The 21,666-nt window shown below is 41.2% G+C and overlaps 1 protein-coding gene across 1 annotated transcript in view; it reads left to right on the top strand.

The window, feature by feature from the left end:
* Nucleotides 1-21,666, top strand: part of DSCR3 (Down syndrome critical region gene 3) — a 42,525-nt gene that overhangs the window by 3,445 nt on the left and 17,414 nt on the right. The window contains exon 2 of the mRNA XM_008588838.1: nt 21,442-21,585. Within this exon, the coding sequence (XP_008587060.1) occupies nt 21,442-21,585 (144 nt within the window). The remainder of the gene's footprint in view (nt 1-21,441; nt 21,586-21,666) is intronic.

Raw genomic sequence — 21,666 nt, 5'->3', positions numbered from 1 at the left:
GAACCGCACCCGCCGGGCCGCCGCCCGCCCCCCGCTAAGCCAGTGGGCAGGAACCGGTCTGTATGTGGGATCCGAACCCTCGGCGGGAGCGCCGCCACGCTCCCAAGCGGCGCACTGTAGCAGTGTGCCACCGGGCCGGCCCACTGCCACCTACTTTTGCCTGATCCTAAGCAATAACATCTCAGGCTTGAGGTCATAAATGATTGTCATTCAAGTGAAACATGTTTGTCCATGTAGCCACATAAAGCAGTGTTGTATTCCAGCAGAGGTACTTGGGAAATACTGATGCGTGGTTTTGACAGCGAGGCAGCATCACTCCCATTTTTCTAAAGAGGAAACTGAGGCCTAGACAGGTTGAAGAATTTGATCACCCAAGTAGTGATAAAGCCTGGATTCCATGTAAGATCTGTCAGATTTTAAAGCCAATCAATAGTCTATTGAAATGCCTCCCTAAGAGTGGCCATTTCATATAGAATGGAGGAATTTGTAACATAGAAATGGTTGTTATTCATTTCCTGGGAGTGCTGTAAATGATATCATGATATTTCAATAAAAAGACTGGTAGAACTTCTAGTCTGAATGTACGCTGATTCTGTTACTGTGCTTCTCAGTACTTAGTTGTTGTAGAAGCATTTGAAAATGGCTTTAAGTCTGTGTATACTAGAGAACCTAAGTTACACTTGGGTTTAAGATTAACATTTAGGTTTTTTTCCGAGAAAGAAATGCTCATTGACAGACTGATTCTTTTTTTAAAAAAAACCTAGTTGAAGCATTTAAACATATAAACATTACGCAAGCTGTGTTAAAAATGTAACAGCCTACCGGTGGAGGTAAAGGGAAAGTCAAGTCCTCCTTCCTCTTTCCGACCCCTTTTCCTGTCCCTGGAGGTATCCACTGATGGTTTGTGTACTATTCCAGACACACGTTGCACACACATGTGCAACTTATTCGTTTTGCTTGATAGAGTGTGTCTGTCTTGGATACCTGTCCGTATCACCACTTTTCTATCTATCCAATTTTTTTTTTTAGATTGTCATTTAATTATTCAAATTCATCCAACCAGTGTCTATTGATCTCATGAGGGTTACAGGTCAGTAGAGATAAGTAAGTATGTAAAACTAGAGATGATAAAGTGCTTGACTAGGAGCATCTATGGCATAGAGCACAAAGTAGGATATAGTCATTTCACGGGGAGGGGAAGCTGGGGGCTTTGGGGGTTTCACTGAAGTGGCAATGCTTGAATCTAGTTTTGCAAGCTAAGCATTAGACCAGGGTCCTCCCCGCCCGCCACGTGCTGTTGATTCAGTCGGGAGGAACAGACAATGTGAGCAAAGTGAGCAGGGACTTACAGACATTTGGGAAAAAGTCTGAATCCAGTGGAAGGTTTCTCTTATTCTGTTCCCCATGCTTTTACAGTCACTCACCCTCATCTAATTTGGCAGCAATAGCGTTTTTAAAATTTGACTTGGCATTATCATCCTTCCAAAATATTTCTATTTTCTTTGGGTTTATTCTGTTCTTTTTTTAAAATTTATTTTATACTTTGGCTGTATAGCTTATTAAATTGTAATATCCTTTTTAAAAATATAGATATTTCCCACTAAGTACTACTTTAATTGCATCCCACAAGTTTTTTGGTTTTTGTTTGTTTGTTTTGTCCTTTTTGAGACCGGCCGCACCTTGCTCAGCCAGTGAGTGCTGTGAGCGAACCTGTCATCCCTATATAGGATCCGAACCCACGGCGGGGCGCTGCTGCGCTCCCAGCGCCGCACTCTCCCGAGTGCGCCACAGGCTCAGCCCAAGTTTTTTGTTTTTAATAGGCAAGTGAATTATTACACAAAGCAACCAGCCTTGTGACCCCACCCAGGTCCTGCTGGAAAGGGGCAGGGAACCAGGAGAGAGAGATGGAGTGAGTTAGGAGGAAATATCACCCTGCCTAGATCCTGGCAGAAGATATTGTTCCAAAAGTTCCTGTTGAGGTGTCATGGTTAGTATCCTCATGCTCTGTGGCAGTGTGGGAAGACACCAGCTCCATTGTCATGTCCCATCATTGTATTCCCCGAGATTTGATTTGTAGTATTTTTATTATTATACAGTTTAAATATCTTATAATTTCCATTTTTTATATGAGTTATTTAAAACTGTGTGCTTTAGTTTCTGTTATAGCAACAATTCTTTCACTCATAGGCTTATAATAATTTCTAATTTTAATATTTAAATTTTAGGAAATTCCTTACTAGCAGAACTACGAAAAGAGTAATTTTAACAGTAAAGTGAGATTATGATGGAGTAAAGGAATGTTAGGTCTACTGGTCAGAAAAAGACAGAGTAATATGGGAATGTTTTCTATAATTCAGCAGTAACCAACAATAAAAATATTGAGTTTATAAAATAAACTCATATGGTATGTACCTCTGTCATTGCAGTGATTATCTTTTGTTGTAATGAATTTATTCTGTAAGTCCACCCAATTAAAATTTTTTATTTTATTTATACTTGTATTTCTAGGCTTGGCAGTACTTGCCACTTGGTAGGTGCTCAAAAATTGTTTATTAAATGAGTTGAAGCCTTAAAACATTTAAACAAAATTCATGAGACTAACAGTGTTATTGATGCATTAATCAGACAGGTAAACGATGGTCTCATTGGCACATTATGGGTTTTGTTTTGTAATAATAAATAGTGTTCCAGATGTCAGTTCTATACAGATGTTGGTAAGATTTATTCTTATTTTGACATAGCCTCAGAGCTATACATTGAACTCCCCAATTACTTGTTTGCTTTAGCATAGCCATTCGTAAGAGAATGATTTAAATAAATATGCAAGTAGAGATTTCAGGATTCCTATAAACATGGTTTTCTCTCTAATTCAGGAATAGAAAATAATAGAAAATTGCCCCAAAGTTGGTTCCCAGGGTCTTCATTTCAGTTGGCGTGGCTCAGCATGAGCACAGGCCCTTCCTCAGAACTTGAAGCTTTGGTGTCATGCCACCGTCTCCTGAGAGTCCTTCACATTGAGTCAAAAAACTTCTTCTTTTTTTTTTTTTTCTTTTAAAAAGATGACCGGCAAGGGGATCTTAACCCTTGACTTGGTGTTGTCAGCACCACGCTCACCCAGTGAACTAACCGGCCATCCCTATATGGGATCCGAACCCGGGGCCTTGGTGTTATCAGCACTGCACTCTCCCGAGTGAGCCACGGGCCGGCCCCGAGTCAAAAAACTTCTGTTTCCCAGGCCCCATCTGTAGAATGACAGTCAGGAATGTGATAAAAATTCCCTAGTTCCATCTATCAGGCGAAAGTTTTAATTTCCCATGGGAACATGTAACTAAGATCATTTTATAATAGTGTGTACTGAGTCAAAAAACTTCTGTTTCCCAGGCCCCATCTGTAGAATGACAATCAGGAATGTGATAAAAATTCCCTAGTTCCATCTATCTGGCGAAAGTTTTAATTTCCCATGGGAACATGTAACTAAGATCATTTTATAATAGTGTGTACTGCTGTGGCCCTTCCTGGCTCACAGAGCACTTTGACCCTCACAAGTACTATGTGGAGGTGGCATTCCCCCATTTTCTGGTTCAGAAGAATGAGGCTGAGAGAATTCAGCAACATGCTGAGGGCACTGATGAGAGCAAATGTCTGACCTCGCTTCTTCATTCCCACGTTCAGGAAGGACTCTGTGCCTTCTCTGGGGCCTAATTCTCACCTGTAGGATAGAGATGGTACCTATGCAAAGGTTGTGTTTTGAGGATTAAATGAGATGTTTTAAGACACATCACAGATTCTGGCCCATAGTAGAGGCTCAAATGATGGGTGGTGGTTTGCTGCACTTTCCCCATGCTCCACAAAGTCTCTTCACCCTCACAACTGCTCTTTGTGTGCCACGGTGTTGACCACATTGTTAGTGCACCCCACAGACTGCCTAATAAGTGCCTGTCAGAAGCTTGACAGATTGCCAGATACCTGCCCACTGTCAACGTGGAGGAAGGAGGGTCAGCGACCAAAGAGAAAAGACAGAGATTATGGCATTTGGTAGCCTGAAAGCTCAGTGTGTTTTGGTATTGCTGTATACTTCTTTGCTTGGTGCAGTGGATTTGTTCTTGATCAAAGAGTTTGACTCAAATGCCTTATAAATTACTTTTTGACTTCAGTGCACCCTGGGAGCTTATTGGTTGGAAGAACCCAGTGGTAAATCTTTCTGTAATGTAAATATAATTCATTTGTTTTTATAAATACAGAACATTTTACATTCTTAAATCCTTGCATATGTACTCATGAAAATGACACTGTTGTAAATGTCTCTTTTTTTTTTTCACAACCATAATTTCTAACAGGTTACACTGACATGGGATTTATGCACCCCGGGCTGATTCTGTTACCACAAGAACCTCGGTATTTGTGTTTTGTCTTATTTGGCTTGCATGTAATTTCTTGTTTAAAAAAATAATAATGAGAGGAGGAGAAACCCTATACCATAGCAGCTCATTATTATGGAGAAAAATTACAAAGCTAAAAGGTTAATTAAAAAAAAATCCTAACTATTCTACTTTATCCTACTGAATTCTTAGTGAAGGAATGATCAATTATTGTGAATGCTGTTGCAAGGACCTAGGGGATCTTTGAGCTAGGAAGGATCTCAAGGTAATTTGGGAAGGTAGGAACCTCTTAGGAAATACAGTCATCTAAACTTTAATTGGGTCTCTTTTCTTGCTAATAACCTAATATGCCTGCAAAGGCTTGTCTTCTAAACCTTAACCTAAACCTTACATAATGCATGAGAGGTATTTTTAGAATTATGTGAGCCTGTTTGAAGATTGGGATGCAGTTAGATCGTCCTTGTCGTTCTCCATTGGGTGTTTGTTGCAGTAGATCTTGCACTGGCCTGAGTATTTGTAAGGCCTGCTGGACCACTGTGGTCATGTTAGTTTCTAAGACTGTGCAGCAACTGGACAAGCCTCAGCATGTCACACACGCCCCTGACGCCCGCAGGCTGCTCTGATCTTCGCTCAGGCTGAGACCTCATTCAGCCAGGGTGGTTGGTTTTTCCTCTGTCTTCTCCTAATGCCAAATTCTCAGTCCAGATCTGCTGCCATTGCATCATCCTGGATTCTGCCGTTTGTCTCCAGCCATGCCCTCTCTGTGGCGCAAAACCTGCAGTCTGCACCTTCCCCCAATTCCTGCTGCGGTTGTCCCCCAGTTCTGAATGCCCAGCTTTGCCGCTCACAGGGAGGCTTGGGGGAGATGGCACCTCTCTTTTCCTCCTGTTCTCCCCCTCATTGGCCTCTTCCCCACTTCATGCCCCACCTGAGTCAGTGGAGCCAGCTGGTCTGTCTGTCCTCGGCTTCCAATCCAGCTACCGCTGACTTTGCTTACAGAAGGTCCCAGCTCTCTTCCTGCCCCAGGAAGCTCCTCGGTGCTGTTGCACTTACTCCCTTGTCCTCCTGCCCCTCTGAAGCACATGCCCTCTTGCTCCCCTCTGTGTGTTCCTTCTGCTGGGCTGTTGCTCGGTGTGGCACACCTGCCCCCTTTGCTCCAGTCCTCTCTTCTGCATTTACTCAGCAGCTGACCTCTTAGCAAGGCAAGTTCCTGAAAAGTTGGAAGCAAAGCCAGTTTTGCATTTGCTTTCCATTTTCATTTCAGCTGTACTTGAGGAATCTATAACCCCCTAGCTCTGAGTATCTCTTCAACGCATTGCATTTTTTATCTGTAGTTATACATAAATGCAGTTCTTTTACTAGACATATCTGCACCTCCCAGCCACACCCCCAGTTGCTTTTCAAGCCTTCAGCTTCTTCTGTTCAGAGAACAGACTGACTTGTTAACCATCCTGTTTCCCCTCCCAGTGAGCACAGAGGGCCAAACTGTTTCAGAAGAGCCTTCTTAACAATCTACAACTGACAGTAGTAATGCCAACAAGAAAAATGCAGCTCCCAAAACTCAGAAGTAAGCTTTGCTCTATTTGGATGTCTAGAGTTTAGGGAGAGGCCATTTAGCGCATTGACTTGCTCCAGGCCCGGCTCACGATTTCTGTGTGTGGAGCAGACCCAGTGTGCTGGGAACCGTTGCTCTCAGCCATACTTTTTTTAATTAAAAAAAAGAGATACAGTTGTGTTTGACCATATGTTTTAGATCTTGCAAAAAAAATCTAGTTTTGTAAATTAAAAAATATATTTTCACTTGCTGAGAAAATTCAACTGATACAAAAGAGTGTCAATGAAAAGTAACAGTCTTCTCTCCCTTCTCCTCTCCCATAAACACTCCCCAGAGTTAACCACAGTACATTCCTCACCTCTTGGGGTAGGTTCTTACAGTGGCCTTGGCGACTTGACTGGGGGCACCCACTCTGGATTAACGTGAAGCAGAGAGCCCACTCTCTGTGCTGCCTGCTTAACACAGGCTCTGCCCTGCAGTGCTCTTGCCGAGCTCCGGCTTTGTGACAAAGCCCTTTAGCATTGGCCTCATTTGCTGCTGGACTCATCTCTCGTCCTCTGTTCCTGAAGTTTGCCTGCATCCTGCTTGGATTTGGATTTTATCATTTGTACACAATTTTACTGACTGGGATTTTANGAACCCGGGGCCTTTGTGTTATCAGCACCGCACTCTCCCGAGTGAGCCACGGGCCGGCCCCGAGTCAAAAAACTTCTGTTTCCCAGGCCCCATCTGTAGAATGACAATCAGGAATGTGATAAAAATTCCCTAGTTCCATCTATCTGGCGAAAGTTTTAATTTCCCATGGGAACATGTAACTAAGATCATTTTATAATAGTGTGTACTGCTGTGGCCCTTCCTGGCTCACAGAGCACTTTGACCCTCACAAGTACTATGTGGAGGTGGCATTCCCCCATTTTCTGGTTCAGAAGAATGAGGCTGAGAGAATTCAGCAACATGCTGAGGGCACTGATGAGAGCAAATGTCTGACCTCGCTTCTTCATTCCCACGTTCAGGAAGGACTCTGTGCCTTCTCTGGGGCCTAATTCTCACCTGTAGGATAGAGATGGTACCTATGCAAAGGTTGTGTTTTGAGGATTAAATGAGATGTTTTAAGACACATCACAGATTCTGGCCCATAGTAGAGGCTCAAATGATGGGTGGTGGTTTGCTGCACTTTCCCCATGCTCCACAAAGTCTCTTCACCCTCACAACTGCTCTTTGTGTGCCACGGTGTTGACCACATTGTTAGTGCACCCCACAGACTGCCTAATAAGTGCCTGTCAGAAGCTTGACAGATTGCCAGATACCTGCCCACTGTCAACGTGGAGGAAGGAGGGTCAGCAACCAAAGAGAAAAGACAGAGATTATGGCATTTGGTAGCCTGAAAGCTGAGTGTGTTTTGGTATTGCTGTATACTTCTTTGCTTGGTGCAGTGGATTTGTTCTTGATCAAAAACCAAAGAGAAAAGACAGAGATTATGGCATTTGGTAGCCTGAAAGCTCAGTGTGTTTTGGTATTGCTGTATACTTCTTTGCTTGGTGCAGTGGATTTGTTCTTGATCAAAGAGTTTGACTCAAATGCCTTATAAATTACTTTTTGACTTCAGTGCACCCTGGGAGCTTATTGGTTGGAAGAACCCAGTGGTAAATCTTTCTGTAATGTAAATATAATTCATTTGTTTTTATAAATACAGAACATTTTACATTCTTAAATCCTTGCATATGTACTCATGAAAATGACACTGTTGTAAATGTCTCTTTTTTTTTTTCACAACCATAATTTCTAACAGGTTACACTGACATGGGATTTATGCACCCCGGGCTGATTCTGTTACCACAAGAACCTCGGTATTTGTGTTTTGTCTTATTTGGCTTGCATGTAATTTCTTGTTTAAAAAAATAATAATGAGAGGAGGAGAAACCCTATACCATAGCAGCTCATTATTATGGAGAAAAATTACAAAGCTAAAAGGTTAATTAAAAAAAAATCCTAACTATTCTACTTTATCCTACTGAATTCTTAGTGAAGGAATGATCAATTATTGTGAATGCTGTTGCAAGGACCTAGGGGATCTTTGAGCTAGGAAGGATCTCAAGGTAATTTGGGAAGGTAGGAACCTCTTAGGAAACACAGTCATCTAAACTTTAATTGGGTCTCTTTTCTTGCTAATAACCTAATATGCCTGCAAAGGCTTGTCTTCTAAACCTTAACCTAAACCTTACATAATGCATGAGAGGTATTTTTAGAATTATGTGAGCCTGTTTGAAGATTGGGATGCAGTTAGATCGTCCTTGTCGTTCTCCATTGGGTGTTTGTTGCAGTAGATCTTGCACTGGCCTGAGTATTTGTAAGGCCTGCTGGACCACTGTGGTCATGTTAGTTTCTAAGACTGTGCAGCAACTGGACAAGCCTCAGCATGTCACACACGCCCCTGACGCCCGCAGGCTGCTCTGATCTTCGCTCAGGCTGAGACCTCATTCAGCCAGGGTGGTTGGTTTTTCCTCTGTCTTCTCCTAATGCCAAATTCTCAGTCCAGATCTGCTGCCATTGCATCATCCTGGATTCTGCCGTTTGTCTCCAGCCATGCCCTCTCTGTGGCGCAAAACCTGCAGTCTGCACCTTCCCCCAATTCCTGCTGCAGTTGTCCCCCAGTTCTGAATGCCCAGCTTTGCCGCTCACAGGGAGGCTTGGGGGAGATGGCACCTCTCTTTTCCTCCTGTTCTCCCCCTCATTGGCCTCTTCCCCACTTCATGCCCCACCTGAGTCAGTGGAGCCAGCTGGTCTGTCTGTCCTCGGCTTCCAATCCAGCTACCGCTGACTTTGCTTACAGAAGGTCCCAGCTCTCTTCCTGCCCCAGGAAGCTCCTTGGTGCTGTTGCACTTACTCCCTTGTCCTCCTGCCCCTCTGAAGCACATGCCCTCTTGCTCCCCTCTGTGTGTTCCTTCTGCTGGGCTGTTGCTCGGTGTGGCACACCTGCCCCCTTTGCTCCAGTCCTCTCTTCTGCATTTACTCAGCAGCTGACCTCTTAGCAAGGCAAGTTCCTGAAAAGTTGGAAGCAAAGCCAGTTTTGCATTTGCTTTCCATTTTCATTTCAGCTGTACTTGAGGAATCTATAACCCCCTAGCTCTGAGTATCTCTTCAACGCATTGCATTTTTTATCTGTAGTTATACATAAATGCAGTTCTTTTACTAGACATATCTGCACCTCCCAGCCACACCCCCAGTTGCTTTTCAAGCCTTCAGCTTCTTCTGTTCAGAGAACAGACTGACTTGTTAACCATCCTGTTTCCCCTCCCAGTGAGCACAGAGGGCCAAACTGTTTCAGAAGAGCCTTCTTAACAATCTACAACTGACAGTAGTAATGCCAACAAGAAAAATGCAGCTCCCAAAACTCAGAAGTAAGCTTTGCTCTATTTGGATGTCTAGAGTTTAGGGAGAGGCCATTTAGCGCATTGACTTGCTCCAGGCCCGGCTCACGATTTCTGTGTGTGGAGCAGACCCAGTGTGCTGGGAACCGTTGCTCTCAGCCATTAGGTCCAGGGTTCATTTGTTGGGCATGGCAGGACTTTGCGGTGCCTTCATGGTGCTGAAGGATGCTGTAACCTCTCACGGGCAAGTGTGCAGTGCTTGCTAGGGGGTCCAGGGTTCATTTGTTGGTCATGGCAGGACTTTGCAGTGCCTTCATGGTGCTGAAGGATGCTGTAACCTCTCACGGGCAAGTGTGCAGTGCTTGCTAGACCTAGTTAATTTCAGATCCTTTTTTCTTTTTTCCGGAGCATTTTCTAGATCACCTATTTCCAAACCATGTTTTGGGGAACTGTACTTCCTCTCTTTTCATATTTGCAGTTTTTAAATTATAAAAATGGTAAAACTTAAGCATTACCACGAATAAAAGAAAAAAGTTAAAGCTTTTTCCTTAGCACATCCCACTTCAGAGTATTTCCTTTCAGACATTTCCATACAAACACAAACATGTAAAGATGTAATTCTTGTAAATACTTTTATGAAATGAAGAATTCTTTTTCGTTTCAATTATCATTGTCTAGTTTACCAGCTCACAAGATTTTCTGGACACGTTTATATGGTGAGCAACTCTTAAAAACACTGCCTTGGTCTTTTATTGTCTGAAGAGACAGTTTACTCTTTCACTTGTAGGCAGAAAAAAATTCAAGCTCAAAAGAAATGGTGCCTTTCTCAATGTGATAGAAAATGTATTTTTACCTTTCATCTTGTAAATTACAAATGAGTGTTTTCTTGTAAATAGCTCAAAACATCCATTATGTTTGTTTAGGATACGGATTTTTTAAAAAAATTGAAGCCATGGAAAATGTTTTATTAAATGAAGAATTCTGTAGAATTCTAATATGTCAATTTTTATAAATACAATGTGTATTAAAATAGTTGGTTTTATAAACATAAAAGCAGAGCTGTTCTATTTGACATAAGAATGTACATTTGCTCCTGCCCTTCCTGACTCTTCCTCAAATTCCAAACTGGCTGCTGAGGTGTCTGTACAGGCCTAGGGTGAACCAGTGGTTCAGTTTGAAAAGTACTGGTTATAGGATCTAATGACCAGCCAGAGCCAACAAAGTTGAAGTTTTTTCAAACCAACCCATTTTATTGATCTTATGCCAAAATTTATAGGTTATTGGGCTGGCCCAGTGGCGCACTGCTACAGTGCGCCGCTTGGGAAGCGCGGCGGCGCTCCCGCTGAGGGTTCGGATCCCACATACAGACCAGCCGCTCACTGGCTGAGCGAGGTGTGGGAGCAACACCGAGGGTTGCGATCCCGTAGCCGGTCCCGGTCCGGTATGGGCGCGACACTGAGGGTTGCGATCCGTTGCCGGTCACGAAAAAAGACAAAAAGGAGAAAAAAAAAAAATTTATAGGTTATTAACTTTCAGATAAAATGCAGTACATGGAATGAAGCTTAAAACTTTTTGCTTTTATTTACTAGAGGATCTAAACCAAAAAACATGTGGACCCACCAGTTTACTCGCCATCCTTGGCTGGTCCTTCTGTCAGTTTCCTCCTTAATAAACTGCTCACCTGGGGTTCTTTTTCCAGCAGGTTCAGAAGAAGCTGGTGGGCTCTGGCAGCCTTCACTGTCGTCCTTACTTGAGTTTAAACTTGCCCTGGAAAGGGCAATATAGAGATTACAGCCTTCTTACTCTTGACAAAAAGCTGTGCTTGATCAAGCTGTCCTGACCCTGGATACTCATGTCAGTTAGAACTTGCCTCTGAGTCACTCTGTGAGGGTTACATCTGCTGTCCTTTGATGTATTAGGCAAGTTATCTGGCAATTTACAGTGCTGGCTCATATGCTTTCTAGTGATGGTTCCATTAGTCCTCACCGCCCTTCCCCTCATGATCATATTCTCTTTAAGCTTATGGTTTTACTGTTACATACTAGGCATGATGTCAGCCAAAAATTGGTCCTTCCTTTGTTTTATCAGAAAGGATTATTTACGACAATTACTCTGAAACCCAAATCATCATCTTTGGGAAAGGAACAGAAGTCCTGTCAATGCAAAGTAAGTGGTAGATGGGCATTATAATCAAGAAAAAAATAAACTTTTTTTAATTAAAAAAAAGAGATACAGTTGTGTTTGACCATATGTTTTAGATCTTGCAAAAAAAATCTAGTTTTGTAAATTAAAAAATATATTTTCACTTGCTGAGAAAATTCAACTGATACAAAAGAGTGTCAATGAAAAGTAACAGTCTTCTCTCCCTTCTCCTCTCCCATAAACACTCCCCAGAGTTAACCACAGTACATTCCTCACCTCTTGGGGTAGGTTCTTACAGTGGCCTTGTCGACTTGACTGGGGGCACCCACTCTGGATTAACCTGAAGCAGAGAGCCCACTCTCTGTGCTGCCTGCTTAACACAGGCTCTGCCCTGCAGTGCTCTTGCCGAGTTCCGGCTTTGTGACAAAGCCCTTTAGCATTGGCCTCATTTGCTGCTGGACTCATCTCTCGTCCTCTGTTCCTGAAGTTTGTCTGCATCCTGCTTGGATTTGGATTTTATCATTTGTACACAATTTTACTGACTGGGATTTTAATTTGATGGCTGTTTGGGTCATTGATTATGTAAGTGTGGGCTGGCTATGCAAAGCATTTTCTTTGGCCAACTCCCTATGTTCCTCAGTCATTACTTTGGCATATAATTAGGCCAACTCCCAGATTCCTTTGTAATTGGAGCCCTCCTAAACATTTGGTTTATAGTCTGGAGTCTTTACGTGCACCATGCCAAAAGTTCCAAACCACTGTCAACTTCTAAACTTTCTACAAGTTTTAATGTTATTGAAATCTGAAATCAGTTCATCTCTATGAATACATAATATTTTTGCTAATAGGTAGTTAGAACCCCTAAAACTGCATAGCACACCTGGATTAGAATTTAATACTCTTGTGCTAAAGACCCCATATTTACTTGCTTTTATTTTTACTTTTTGTGGCTAGTATTGGCAATCTTTTTCTCCCCTTTTCTTCTAAACTTTTACTCAGTAGCTCAAGTTTCTTTTCCAGGCTTTCAAGAAAGTTTCAGAACTAGGAATTTCAGATTTCACCATCAGAGAATAGCCTTGCTCTTTGTCAGCCCATTTTACTTAGTATTTACGGCTATATTACTATTACACCATACTTAGGAGAAACTGGCTATGTTTTACCATATTAGTGTACTGCATCAGAATGCGTTACTAGAATGTGAGCCCTCCGAGAGTGTGGGCTGTGTCTGTTTTGTTCGCTGCTGTGCCCGATTGCCTAGAACCATGTCTGATACGTGGTAGGCATGCCCAAGAGGTTTGTTGAATGAATAATGGTATTATTTCTGCTATATTAGCAGTAGGTGTACATTAGCCATGTAAATTGATACCTCAATATTTTGTTACAGTTCCATTGCTAGTGAACTGATTTTTATAGATTTTTACTTAAATATGACTCTATTTAGAATATGACCTTGTTTTTCAGAAAGTAGTATAACTGTATTTTCTTCTATACTTGATAATTTCCATTTTTTAAAAAAACTGAGGTATAATTGCATACAACAGATTACCCTTTTCAGTGTAGAGTTCTTTCAGAGAGTAACCGCCATCACAATCAAGATATGAAGCAGTTCTGTCACTCCCCAAATTCCCTTGTGCTTCTTTGCAGTCAGCCTCTCCCTCACTGTCAGCCCTGTTTTCAGTCTCTTTTTCCAAAGTCATGTAAATGGCATAAATACGATTGTACACTGTGGAGCCCTCTGAGTGTAGCTTCATCATTGACGTGATGCACTTGAGGTTCACCAAGTTGCATGTGTCAGTAGTTCCTTCCTTTTTATGCTTATTCTGCCCTTGTATGGATGGACCACAGTTTGTACATCCATTTACTGTAGAGGGATATGGGGGTAATTTTCAGTAAAGCTGCTAGAAACCCTTGTGTACAGATTTTTTGTGTGAACATAAGCTTTTGTTTTCCTTGCGTAAAATTTAGGAATGAGATTGCTGGGTAGCATGATCTCAGTTTTAATGATAGATTGGAGATGACACATTCTCTTCAATATTCTCCTGGCTGGAGCTTCACTAAATAACACATAATATTGGCCATTACTCACTATATGGGGAAATATCTGGTGGTGGTTTATAATGTTTTTCAAACAAGATGGAAAACAGTTGTTACACAGAATAGTGGAGATGGGGATACTTAACAAATGGAAATCTCTTTAATGCTTCTGATCTTTGTTTTCCAAACAAAATGGGTCTCTAAGTGCTACTAAGAAAGAGTAGAGTTTCAGCAAGCAATTAATTGTCTAACTCATGTTTTCCCACCCAGCCCAATAACTTAACCTTGTGGTTTGTTTTCATGTTAGTTAGTACTTACTGCATTTGATTTCCCATTGGTAAGTAAAAGGGCAGCTCACTCTTGGTGCATAAAATCTCCAGACCAAATGTGGTACGAGAATCTTAGGTGATTCTAAGAGTATTACTGAAACGTTAGGAGGTAAGGACCAGTGTCCACAGAGGACACTGGGGAACACTATGAGCTGTCATGGTTTGTCGTGCTGCTGGGACCATCACAAAGGAAAGATAGTGGAGAGAGGATGGCTGGGGCATTTAACTAAGAGGCTTTTACTTCGCTAGCAGTTGTGTTGAAGTCTAAAATAAGAAATAATCTACAGAAATGTGACTTTTTAGCAATCTTCAGATCTTTTCCTGAGGAAAGATCAAAATTTAAGAGGCTTAGAACTTTGTACATTTAGGTCTAGAGACCACCCATTCTGGGATTTTATTTTATTTAAAAATGGATTTATTATGTTAATAGATAATCAGTTCACATGGTTCAACATTCGTGCGTTTCAGGATAGATACCACCTATCTCCCTCCCACCCCCATCCATCAAGTCCTCTCCTATGGGGCAACCAAAGCTCTCAATTTCTTGTGATTCCTTCCCAGGATGTTTTATACGTAGACAAGTAAATATTTACAGATATTCTTTTTCTCCCCCTTTTTCACAAATGGTGCGATATAGTCTAAAAAAAAAGAATGTATGGGAGTGCAAGGGGATAAACTAAACAAGCTGATTCATACGCAATAATAAATAAATTCTGAAAAGAAGAGAAATGAGGGAAACTAGCCTAGCCCTTCCCCACTTATGTACCACCATGAGTGATCTCTAAGATATTGCTAAAGGAAAAACCACCATTTTGTTGTTGTTGGAGTTTAGGCTGTTTATAATCTTTTGTTATTACAAACAATGTTGCAGTGAATAACTATGTTAATAAGTCATTTCACATCTGCAGATGTATCTGCTGGGCCCATGTGTTTTAAAGTGTTTTGGCTATTGCAAATGGGCCTGATGAGGTTGTAACGTTTTAGTCTCTCGGCAGCAATGTATGAGAGTGCCTGTGCCCTCCCAGCAACATAGTGTGGTCACATTTTTGGATCTTTGTTTTAATTAATATTTCTCATATTTTTGTTGAGGTTGAGCACATTTTCATGGGTTTAAGAGCAATTCGCATTTCCTTTTCTGCATACTCTTTGTAAATATCACTTGCCCATTTTTTCATTTGTCTACTGGGTTATGTTTTTATTGATTTTTTTTTTTTAAGAGTTCTTAAAATATTAGGGAAATTAGCCCTACGCCTATTATCTTGTTATAGATAATTCCCCTAGTTTATCATTTTTATGGTGATATTGCTTGTAATTATTGTTGTCAAACTCTTTAGTCATATATGTAGTCATATTTATTCAGAGTTCTGAGTCATTCTTAGAAAGCCCTTCCCCACTTTGATATGATAAAAATCATTCTCCATGGTTTCATCTGAAACTTTTGTTATTTCAGTTTTACATTGAAGTATTCGATGCATTTAAAACTTTTTGTGTATAAAGGTTTGCAGTATGGATCTATCTTAATTTTTTTCCAGTTTTCCAATATTATTTATTGAATATTCCATCTTTTCTCTGTGAATTTAAAATGCTATTGTAGAGCTAGGGCTGGGTCTGGAGCTCACAGACCCCTCGAGCCCATTCACAAACCCTTCACACGTAGGTCTACAAGCTAGGTAACTGGCAAAAAGGCCCTTGGAGCCTTGGTTGAAGTAGGAATAGTCTTTATTCAGTACACACGCATATAAGAGCTAGGCAGTACAGAGAGACTCAGAAACTCAACTGCTACCTGCAAAGTTCAAAGAAAAACAAGCAGCTGCTAGCAGAGTAAACATGTTGTATTTTTAGACGTGAGCTCTACCGGCCAGCGCTGCCTCACAAACTGAGGAACACCCAATAGCAACAAACTAAAAAGATACATGGGTGCACATGTGCACTAACTCCACCCACACACAACTTGTTTACAAGAAATGTGCTGGTCGACCCCCAGCTGGACCTGAGGAGGGGTGGGCCAGGGGGGCCTGACTAAACTATTCTATTTTCCCCACAGCTGTCTTTACTATTATATATAAAATTCCCATGCTATCTGAGTCTATTTCACGACTTTCCTTTCTGTTCCATGATGTGCCCTGTGCCACACTTTGTAAATTATTGTAACATTAAAATATCTCAAGGGCTAGTATTCTTCATTTCTCTGATTTTCAGAATTTATGTATTATTGCACATGAACTTTAGAATCAGCTTGTCTAATTTTTCCCCCAACCAACACCTCCCCCCCAAAAAGAAAAAATTCTGATGCTGTTTTCTTTAGGATTAGGTTGCCTTTATAGACTTACTTCTGGGAAAGTAGACATGTTAAGGATATTAAATCTTTCCTATTTGGAAACATGGTATGGTTTTCCAGTTGTTCAGATTTCCTTTTGTGACCTTCAGGCATGTTTTAAGTTACTGTCACATGTTTTAAGTTTTAAATATTTCCTGTCAAATTGATTTATAATATTTTAACTTTTTGTTGCTTTTGAAAATAGGTCTTTTCTTGCACTGTATCTTCTCACTGATTGTTGGGTTGTACATGATGCCTGTAGGTTTCTGTTATATTAATTTTGTTACTCAGCTCTCTTCTTTCCTGAAGTTCTCTTCATGTTGATAGTAGTTTTTCAGTGGATTCTCTAGGATTCTTTCAGGTATACATTTATATCATCTTCAAATAATGATCATTTTACCTCCTCCTTTTGAATTTCATATTTATGTTTTTATTTTAGTTTTGTTGCATTAACTAGTACTTGCAGTACATTAATAGTGGTGATAGTGGGCATCACTGTTTTATCCCTGACTTAAAATGGATTGTATCTTGTTTTCCCATTAAGTTTGATGCTGGCTTTTGGGTAAGGTAGATACATTTTGTCATTTTAAGGAAGTATCTTTCTATTCTCATTTTACTAAAAATTGTATCAAGAATGAATATTTTATCAAGTGCCTTTTTAGCATCTATGGATATGACTATATGATTTTTCTCTTGAGAACTATTAATGTAGTGAATTGTATTGACAGTTTTCCTCAATATTGAACTCTACTTAACATTCCTAGACTAAATCCCACTTGGTTTTGGTGTAATATTCTTTTAAGTTGCTACTGGATTGTATTTGCTAATATTTTATTTAGAACTTTACATTGGTATTTATAAGTGAGAATAGTCTAGTTATCTCTCTCTCTCTGTATATGTGTGTATAGATTTTTCTTGCTTTGCTGTCTTTGTTATGTTTGCTTTATTTACTTATTGATTGATTGATTGATTGAAGTTCTTTGCTTTGAAATAGTTCTACATTGGAAATTTCTGTTCTTTACACATTTGGGCATGATCTCTTATGAAACTATCTGGGCCTGGTGCTTTTGGGGGAGCTTATTTGTAACTTAGTCTGTTTTTCTATGGTGATTGATTTGCTTAGATTTCATGTCTCCTTTGGCGTTATTTTGGATAAATTATATTTTCCTAGAAAAATAACTCACCTTGTCAGCTTTTAAAATTTGCCTACGTACAATTGAACAATGTGTTCTCTTACCATGCTTTTCATTACCTCTACTTGTATGTCTCTGGTATTTCCCTCATTTCTTATTTTGGATACTTGTGTTGGCTTTTCTCTTTTTTCTTTATTAGAGTAGTTAGTTAATGATTTGCTTTGCTTTCCCCACCCTCCCCAAAAGAAAAATCTGTTGGATTTATTTAGGGGCCAGTTTGGCTAATTTTTATGAATATACCATGGACATTGAAGAGTATGTTTTGTGTTTTCAGGACATAGAGTTCTACATATGCCAATTAGTTATTCTTTACTGATATGTAACTTAGGTCTTCTATATCCTTGCTTCTTTTTGTCTACTTTATTGGTCATGATCTGAGAAGAGTGAATTAGCGTCTCTTACAACGGATGTGTTTTACTCAATTTCTCCCTGTATCCCTGTAGTTTTTCTTTTCTGCGTGTTGATGCTATGTTACTTGATCCACAGGTAACAACACCTCATGTCTTTACTGTGAGTTGCACCCTTCAGACTTGTACAGTACCCTTTCTTGTTTAATACTTCATTCTCTGAACTCAGTTTTGTCTGATATTAAGATCATAACTCATGATTTATTTATTTGTGTTTGTTTTCTATACCTCTGCTTATCTTTTCTTCTTTATCCTCCCAAATTCACCCTTCACCCCTGCCATTGTAGGTGTCTGTCTGTCATTCAACATAAAATTGGGTTTGCTTTGTAATATAATATGAATGTCTGTTTTTAAGTAGACATTAATTTAGCTATTAATTAATTTGACATATGTTTGGCATTAATTCTGTCATTGCTGCTTTGTTGGGGGAGTATTTTTTAAGTAGCCTTTAAGATATCTTTTTATACTCTGTTTACTTTGCTTTAGGTTGTTTGTATGATTATCTAGTTATTTGGACTTTTTTTTTTTCTAATTGTTACCCTTACAACTTTCTATTACACCCTAAATCTTCTATGTTTTAGACATTATTTACTAATTTCCTACTATGGACAATGATAAATTTGTATATTTCTTCTTCTTTCCTTCTTTATTCTCTTCTACCACTTGATCGTATTTACGAATATTATTTTTATTGATGTTGACTTCTGTTAAGTTTATTTGTACTTTATTATTTGACTTATTAACTGTAAATTAGCATTGTCCAATAGAACTCTCTGTGATGATTTGAATGGTACTATTTATCCGCAGTGTCCACTATGATAGCCACTAGCCATGCTGTGGCTATTAAGTACCAGAAATAGGAGGACCTGACTTTTAAATACTAATTAATATAAATTTCAGTTTAAATAGCCACATGTGGCTCATGGCCACCATATTGAAAAAGTATGGTTTTGATGATATATTTCTATCAGGGCAGGCCTCACTAAAATGTTGTCCTCTGAGCAGTGACTCGATGGAGGCTCTGGAGTGAGCCACATAAGTATGTGAGGAAGGGCCTCCAGGTGGCAGGGAGAGCGCGTGCACATGCCTGGGGCTGGAGCATGCAAGTGCCTTAGAGGAATGGCTGTGGGGAGCAGAGTGACTGACATGAGGTCAGACAGGTAAGGGAGAAGGGCTGAGTAAGGTGTGGAGCTGCTAGAGTTCTGGTGAGTAGAGGAGTGACAGGATCTTTCTTATCTGTATTCATCATCTTACTCTTGGATTTGTCTCCTCTCCCCTCTCTCCCTGCCTTATTTTTTTAACCGGTCATATGTCAAATGCTCCTCTGCTGGTCTCCTTGGAGGAGGTGAACTTATGCCTAGACCAGGTGTGTATGTGATCCTTTAACCTTTACTTCCTTTTGACCCATCACAGTGCAGAGGGGCTCACTGCCTCCTCTACCACCGAGACCCACCGCTCCCGGCATGGGCATATCCTAGGGGTCCTCATCAGGAGCTGCCTTAGCTGCTCCCAGGTGTGCCCGCACTTTCCAGAAGCATATTTGCTAGCTCTTCCTGAGCTGCACAGCTTTGGGGTCGTGTGTTGGCTTTTTACTGTCCCCCTGCTTCATCCTCACTTCTAGCAGCCCTTCCACCTATTTCATGGTATTAACTGCCTCCAGGCTTCGCCGAAAATGGAGTTTGTGGTTTTGTCTCTTGTTCGTTTGGGTGATTTCCAGGAAGCTAAAGGGCAATGCTGACTTGACACCACCATCCTCAAACCCAGAGTCCCAATTATGGTTTTGCTATTTTATTTCAGAGAACAAAAAAGATAGGGCCGGCCCTGTGGCTCACTCGCGAGAGTCTGGTGCTGGTAGCGCCAAGGCTGCAGATTCGGATCCTATATAGGGATGGCTGGTGTGCTCACTGGCTGAGTGTGGTGCAGACAACACCGAGCCAGGGTTACAATCCCCTTACCAGTCCAAAAAAAAAAAAAGAAAGAAAGAAAAAAGTTGTATAGTTGGGTAGTGGCTTTTTACATGTAGAGAAGACAGAAGGTGTGGTCTCTTTCAGCACTCTTTGGAGGAACTTGGTAGTGGTTTGTGCTGAGAAAGGCAGCAGAGAGACCAAGGGCAACCAGCAGCCTTTGTCATGTGTGGTTCCCAGGCTGATCTGTCCATCTGGGTTGAAGATGGGCTGCTTCAGGCCTTCCCTAGGTTAGCTCCCCCCAGTTGGAGGCATGAGCTTCCTGGCAGCAGGCTCTGTGGGAATGCAGTTCCCCTGGATGCATCACCTCAAAGAGAGTCCGGTTCTTCCTGATGCTGGTGGATCGGGGGTGTCTGTGCTGCTGCTTTGGCAAAGAGTACAAGTCCCTGCAAGGGGGCAAGATCCAGACCCTGTCACCTGTGTGTCATCCACACACGTACAATGTGGGGCCTGCATCGCTCCCGCATCCGTGTTTCCAATGATATGACCTTTCTCCGGTCAAGGGCCTCATGATGCAACAGAGCCATGGCTCTTCTCCCTAAACAGTAGCATACGTACACATGATTACTGTATCTCGTTTCCGTGTTCGTTGCTATCCCGAAGTCCCTGAGGGGCCCCTCTTTGGAGCCATGCCCTTGATGAAGGCCCCTGCTTACGTTGGGTGACCTGTTGGTCCTGTCCAGAGCCGAAAATCTTATGTTCTTCTCGTTTGAGAGTCTGCACAAAAGTCTGAGGGGGAAGTTCTTGAGGAGGTCTGGGGTTTTTCTTATTTCAGTTGTTCAAGTTGTTTCTGTTCTCCTTTGCCAGGATTAATCAAGAATTGACTGTTTTCTCAGTGCTTTTTCTCTTTTTTGGTTTTATTTTCTTGTCAACAATTCTCTCCCATCAGTCATGCCAGGTTCTGAAGGTTGTTTCAGAAACATGTTTTGTGTGTAGTGCGATTCTCCTTTTGCTCTAGTTGATGCTATTTAATCTCCTCAATTTCCTCTTTCACTCAAATACTATGAAAAATGGAGACTATCGAGTTCTATGGCGACAGGAAGAAACTGCTATCAGATAAAGAATGTAGTTAATGTCCATATTCTATTAGTCAGTAATTATCTTCAGATAAATGAATAGATGATCAGTTGTGAAGTCTTCCTCAAATGATTTATGAACCCAGGGGCATCAAGGCTCAAATATCTGCCAGAGTGAGCCAAACACCAAGGGACAGAGTACAGTCTTCAGTGAAAGTGGTGTGCTGCCCTCGCGCCTGGGACGGATAGCTCGCAGTCTCGCCCTCAGCAAGGACAAGGCAGAAAGGACACCAGACTAACAGTTAGCTCTGATAAATTACTCATGCGTTTGTAGATGTGTAGTCATTTTAGTCAGCCCAGTTGAGAAAGAACCTAAAGAAAAAGGTTTTATTTTCTAGTATTCTTTCTGAAGGGGTCACTACACATGCCCATGTGTCCTATCTCTGTGAAACTGCCATTTGCCCCAGGTCCATCTCTTTGCCCTTTGAAAGCAGACATTAGTAGGGATTCTCCAGCCTGGAATGACAGCGATGGGGTGAGGAGTGTCCCCATCAGTGTGTGTCCAGCCTGCTGTGTCATTACCAGGGGCTGGGCCCTCTCCATCCTGTCATCCAGGTGTCTCAATGAATGTCTGAATCTCTGCACAAATTGATTGTGAAGGAGACTTACTTTTGTTAATAAATAGGGTGAATGAAAGAGATGTGCTAATTTGATTGTGGCTGTCTTTTCTCTCCCAGGAAATGCTCTCCGGTGTGGTGGTCATATCTAGTAAGGACTCAGTCCAGCACCAGGGAGTGTCTTTGACAATGGAAGGCACTGTAAACCTCCAGCTCAGTACCAAAAGTGTGGGTGTGTTTGAAGCTTTCTATAATTCTGTTAAGGTAAGAAAGCATAGATCGCACATTTTTAGTTCAGTGTTCAGATGTTTATGGTCACCGTCACCTGCTGTCTGTCTGCATTGT

Source organism: Galeopterus variegatus, unplaced genomic scaffold, assembly GCF_000696425.1.
Source record: "Galeopterus variegatus unplaced genomic scaffold, G_variegatus-3.0.2 Scaffold5059, whole genome shotgun sequence".
Lineage (NCBI taxonomy): Eukaryota > Metazoa > Chordata > Mammalia > Dermoptera > Cynocephalidae > Galeopterus > Galeopterus variegatus.
This window is presented reverse-complemented; position numbering and strand designations above follow the sequence as displayed.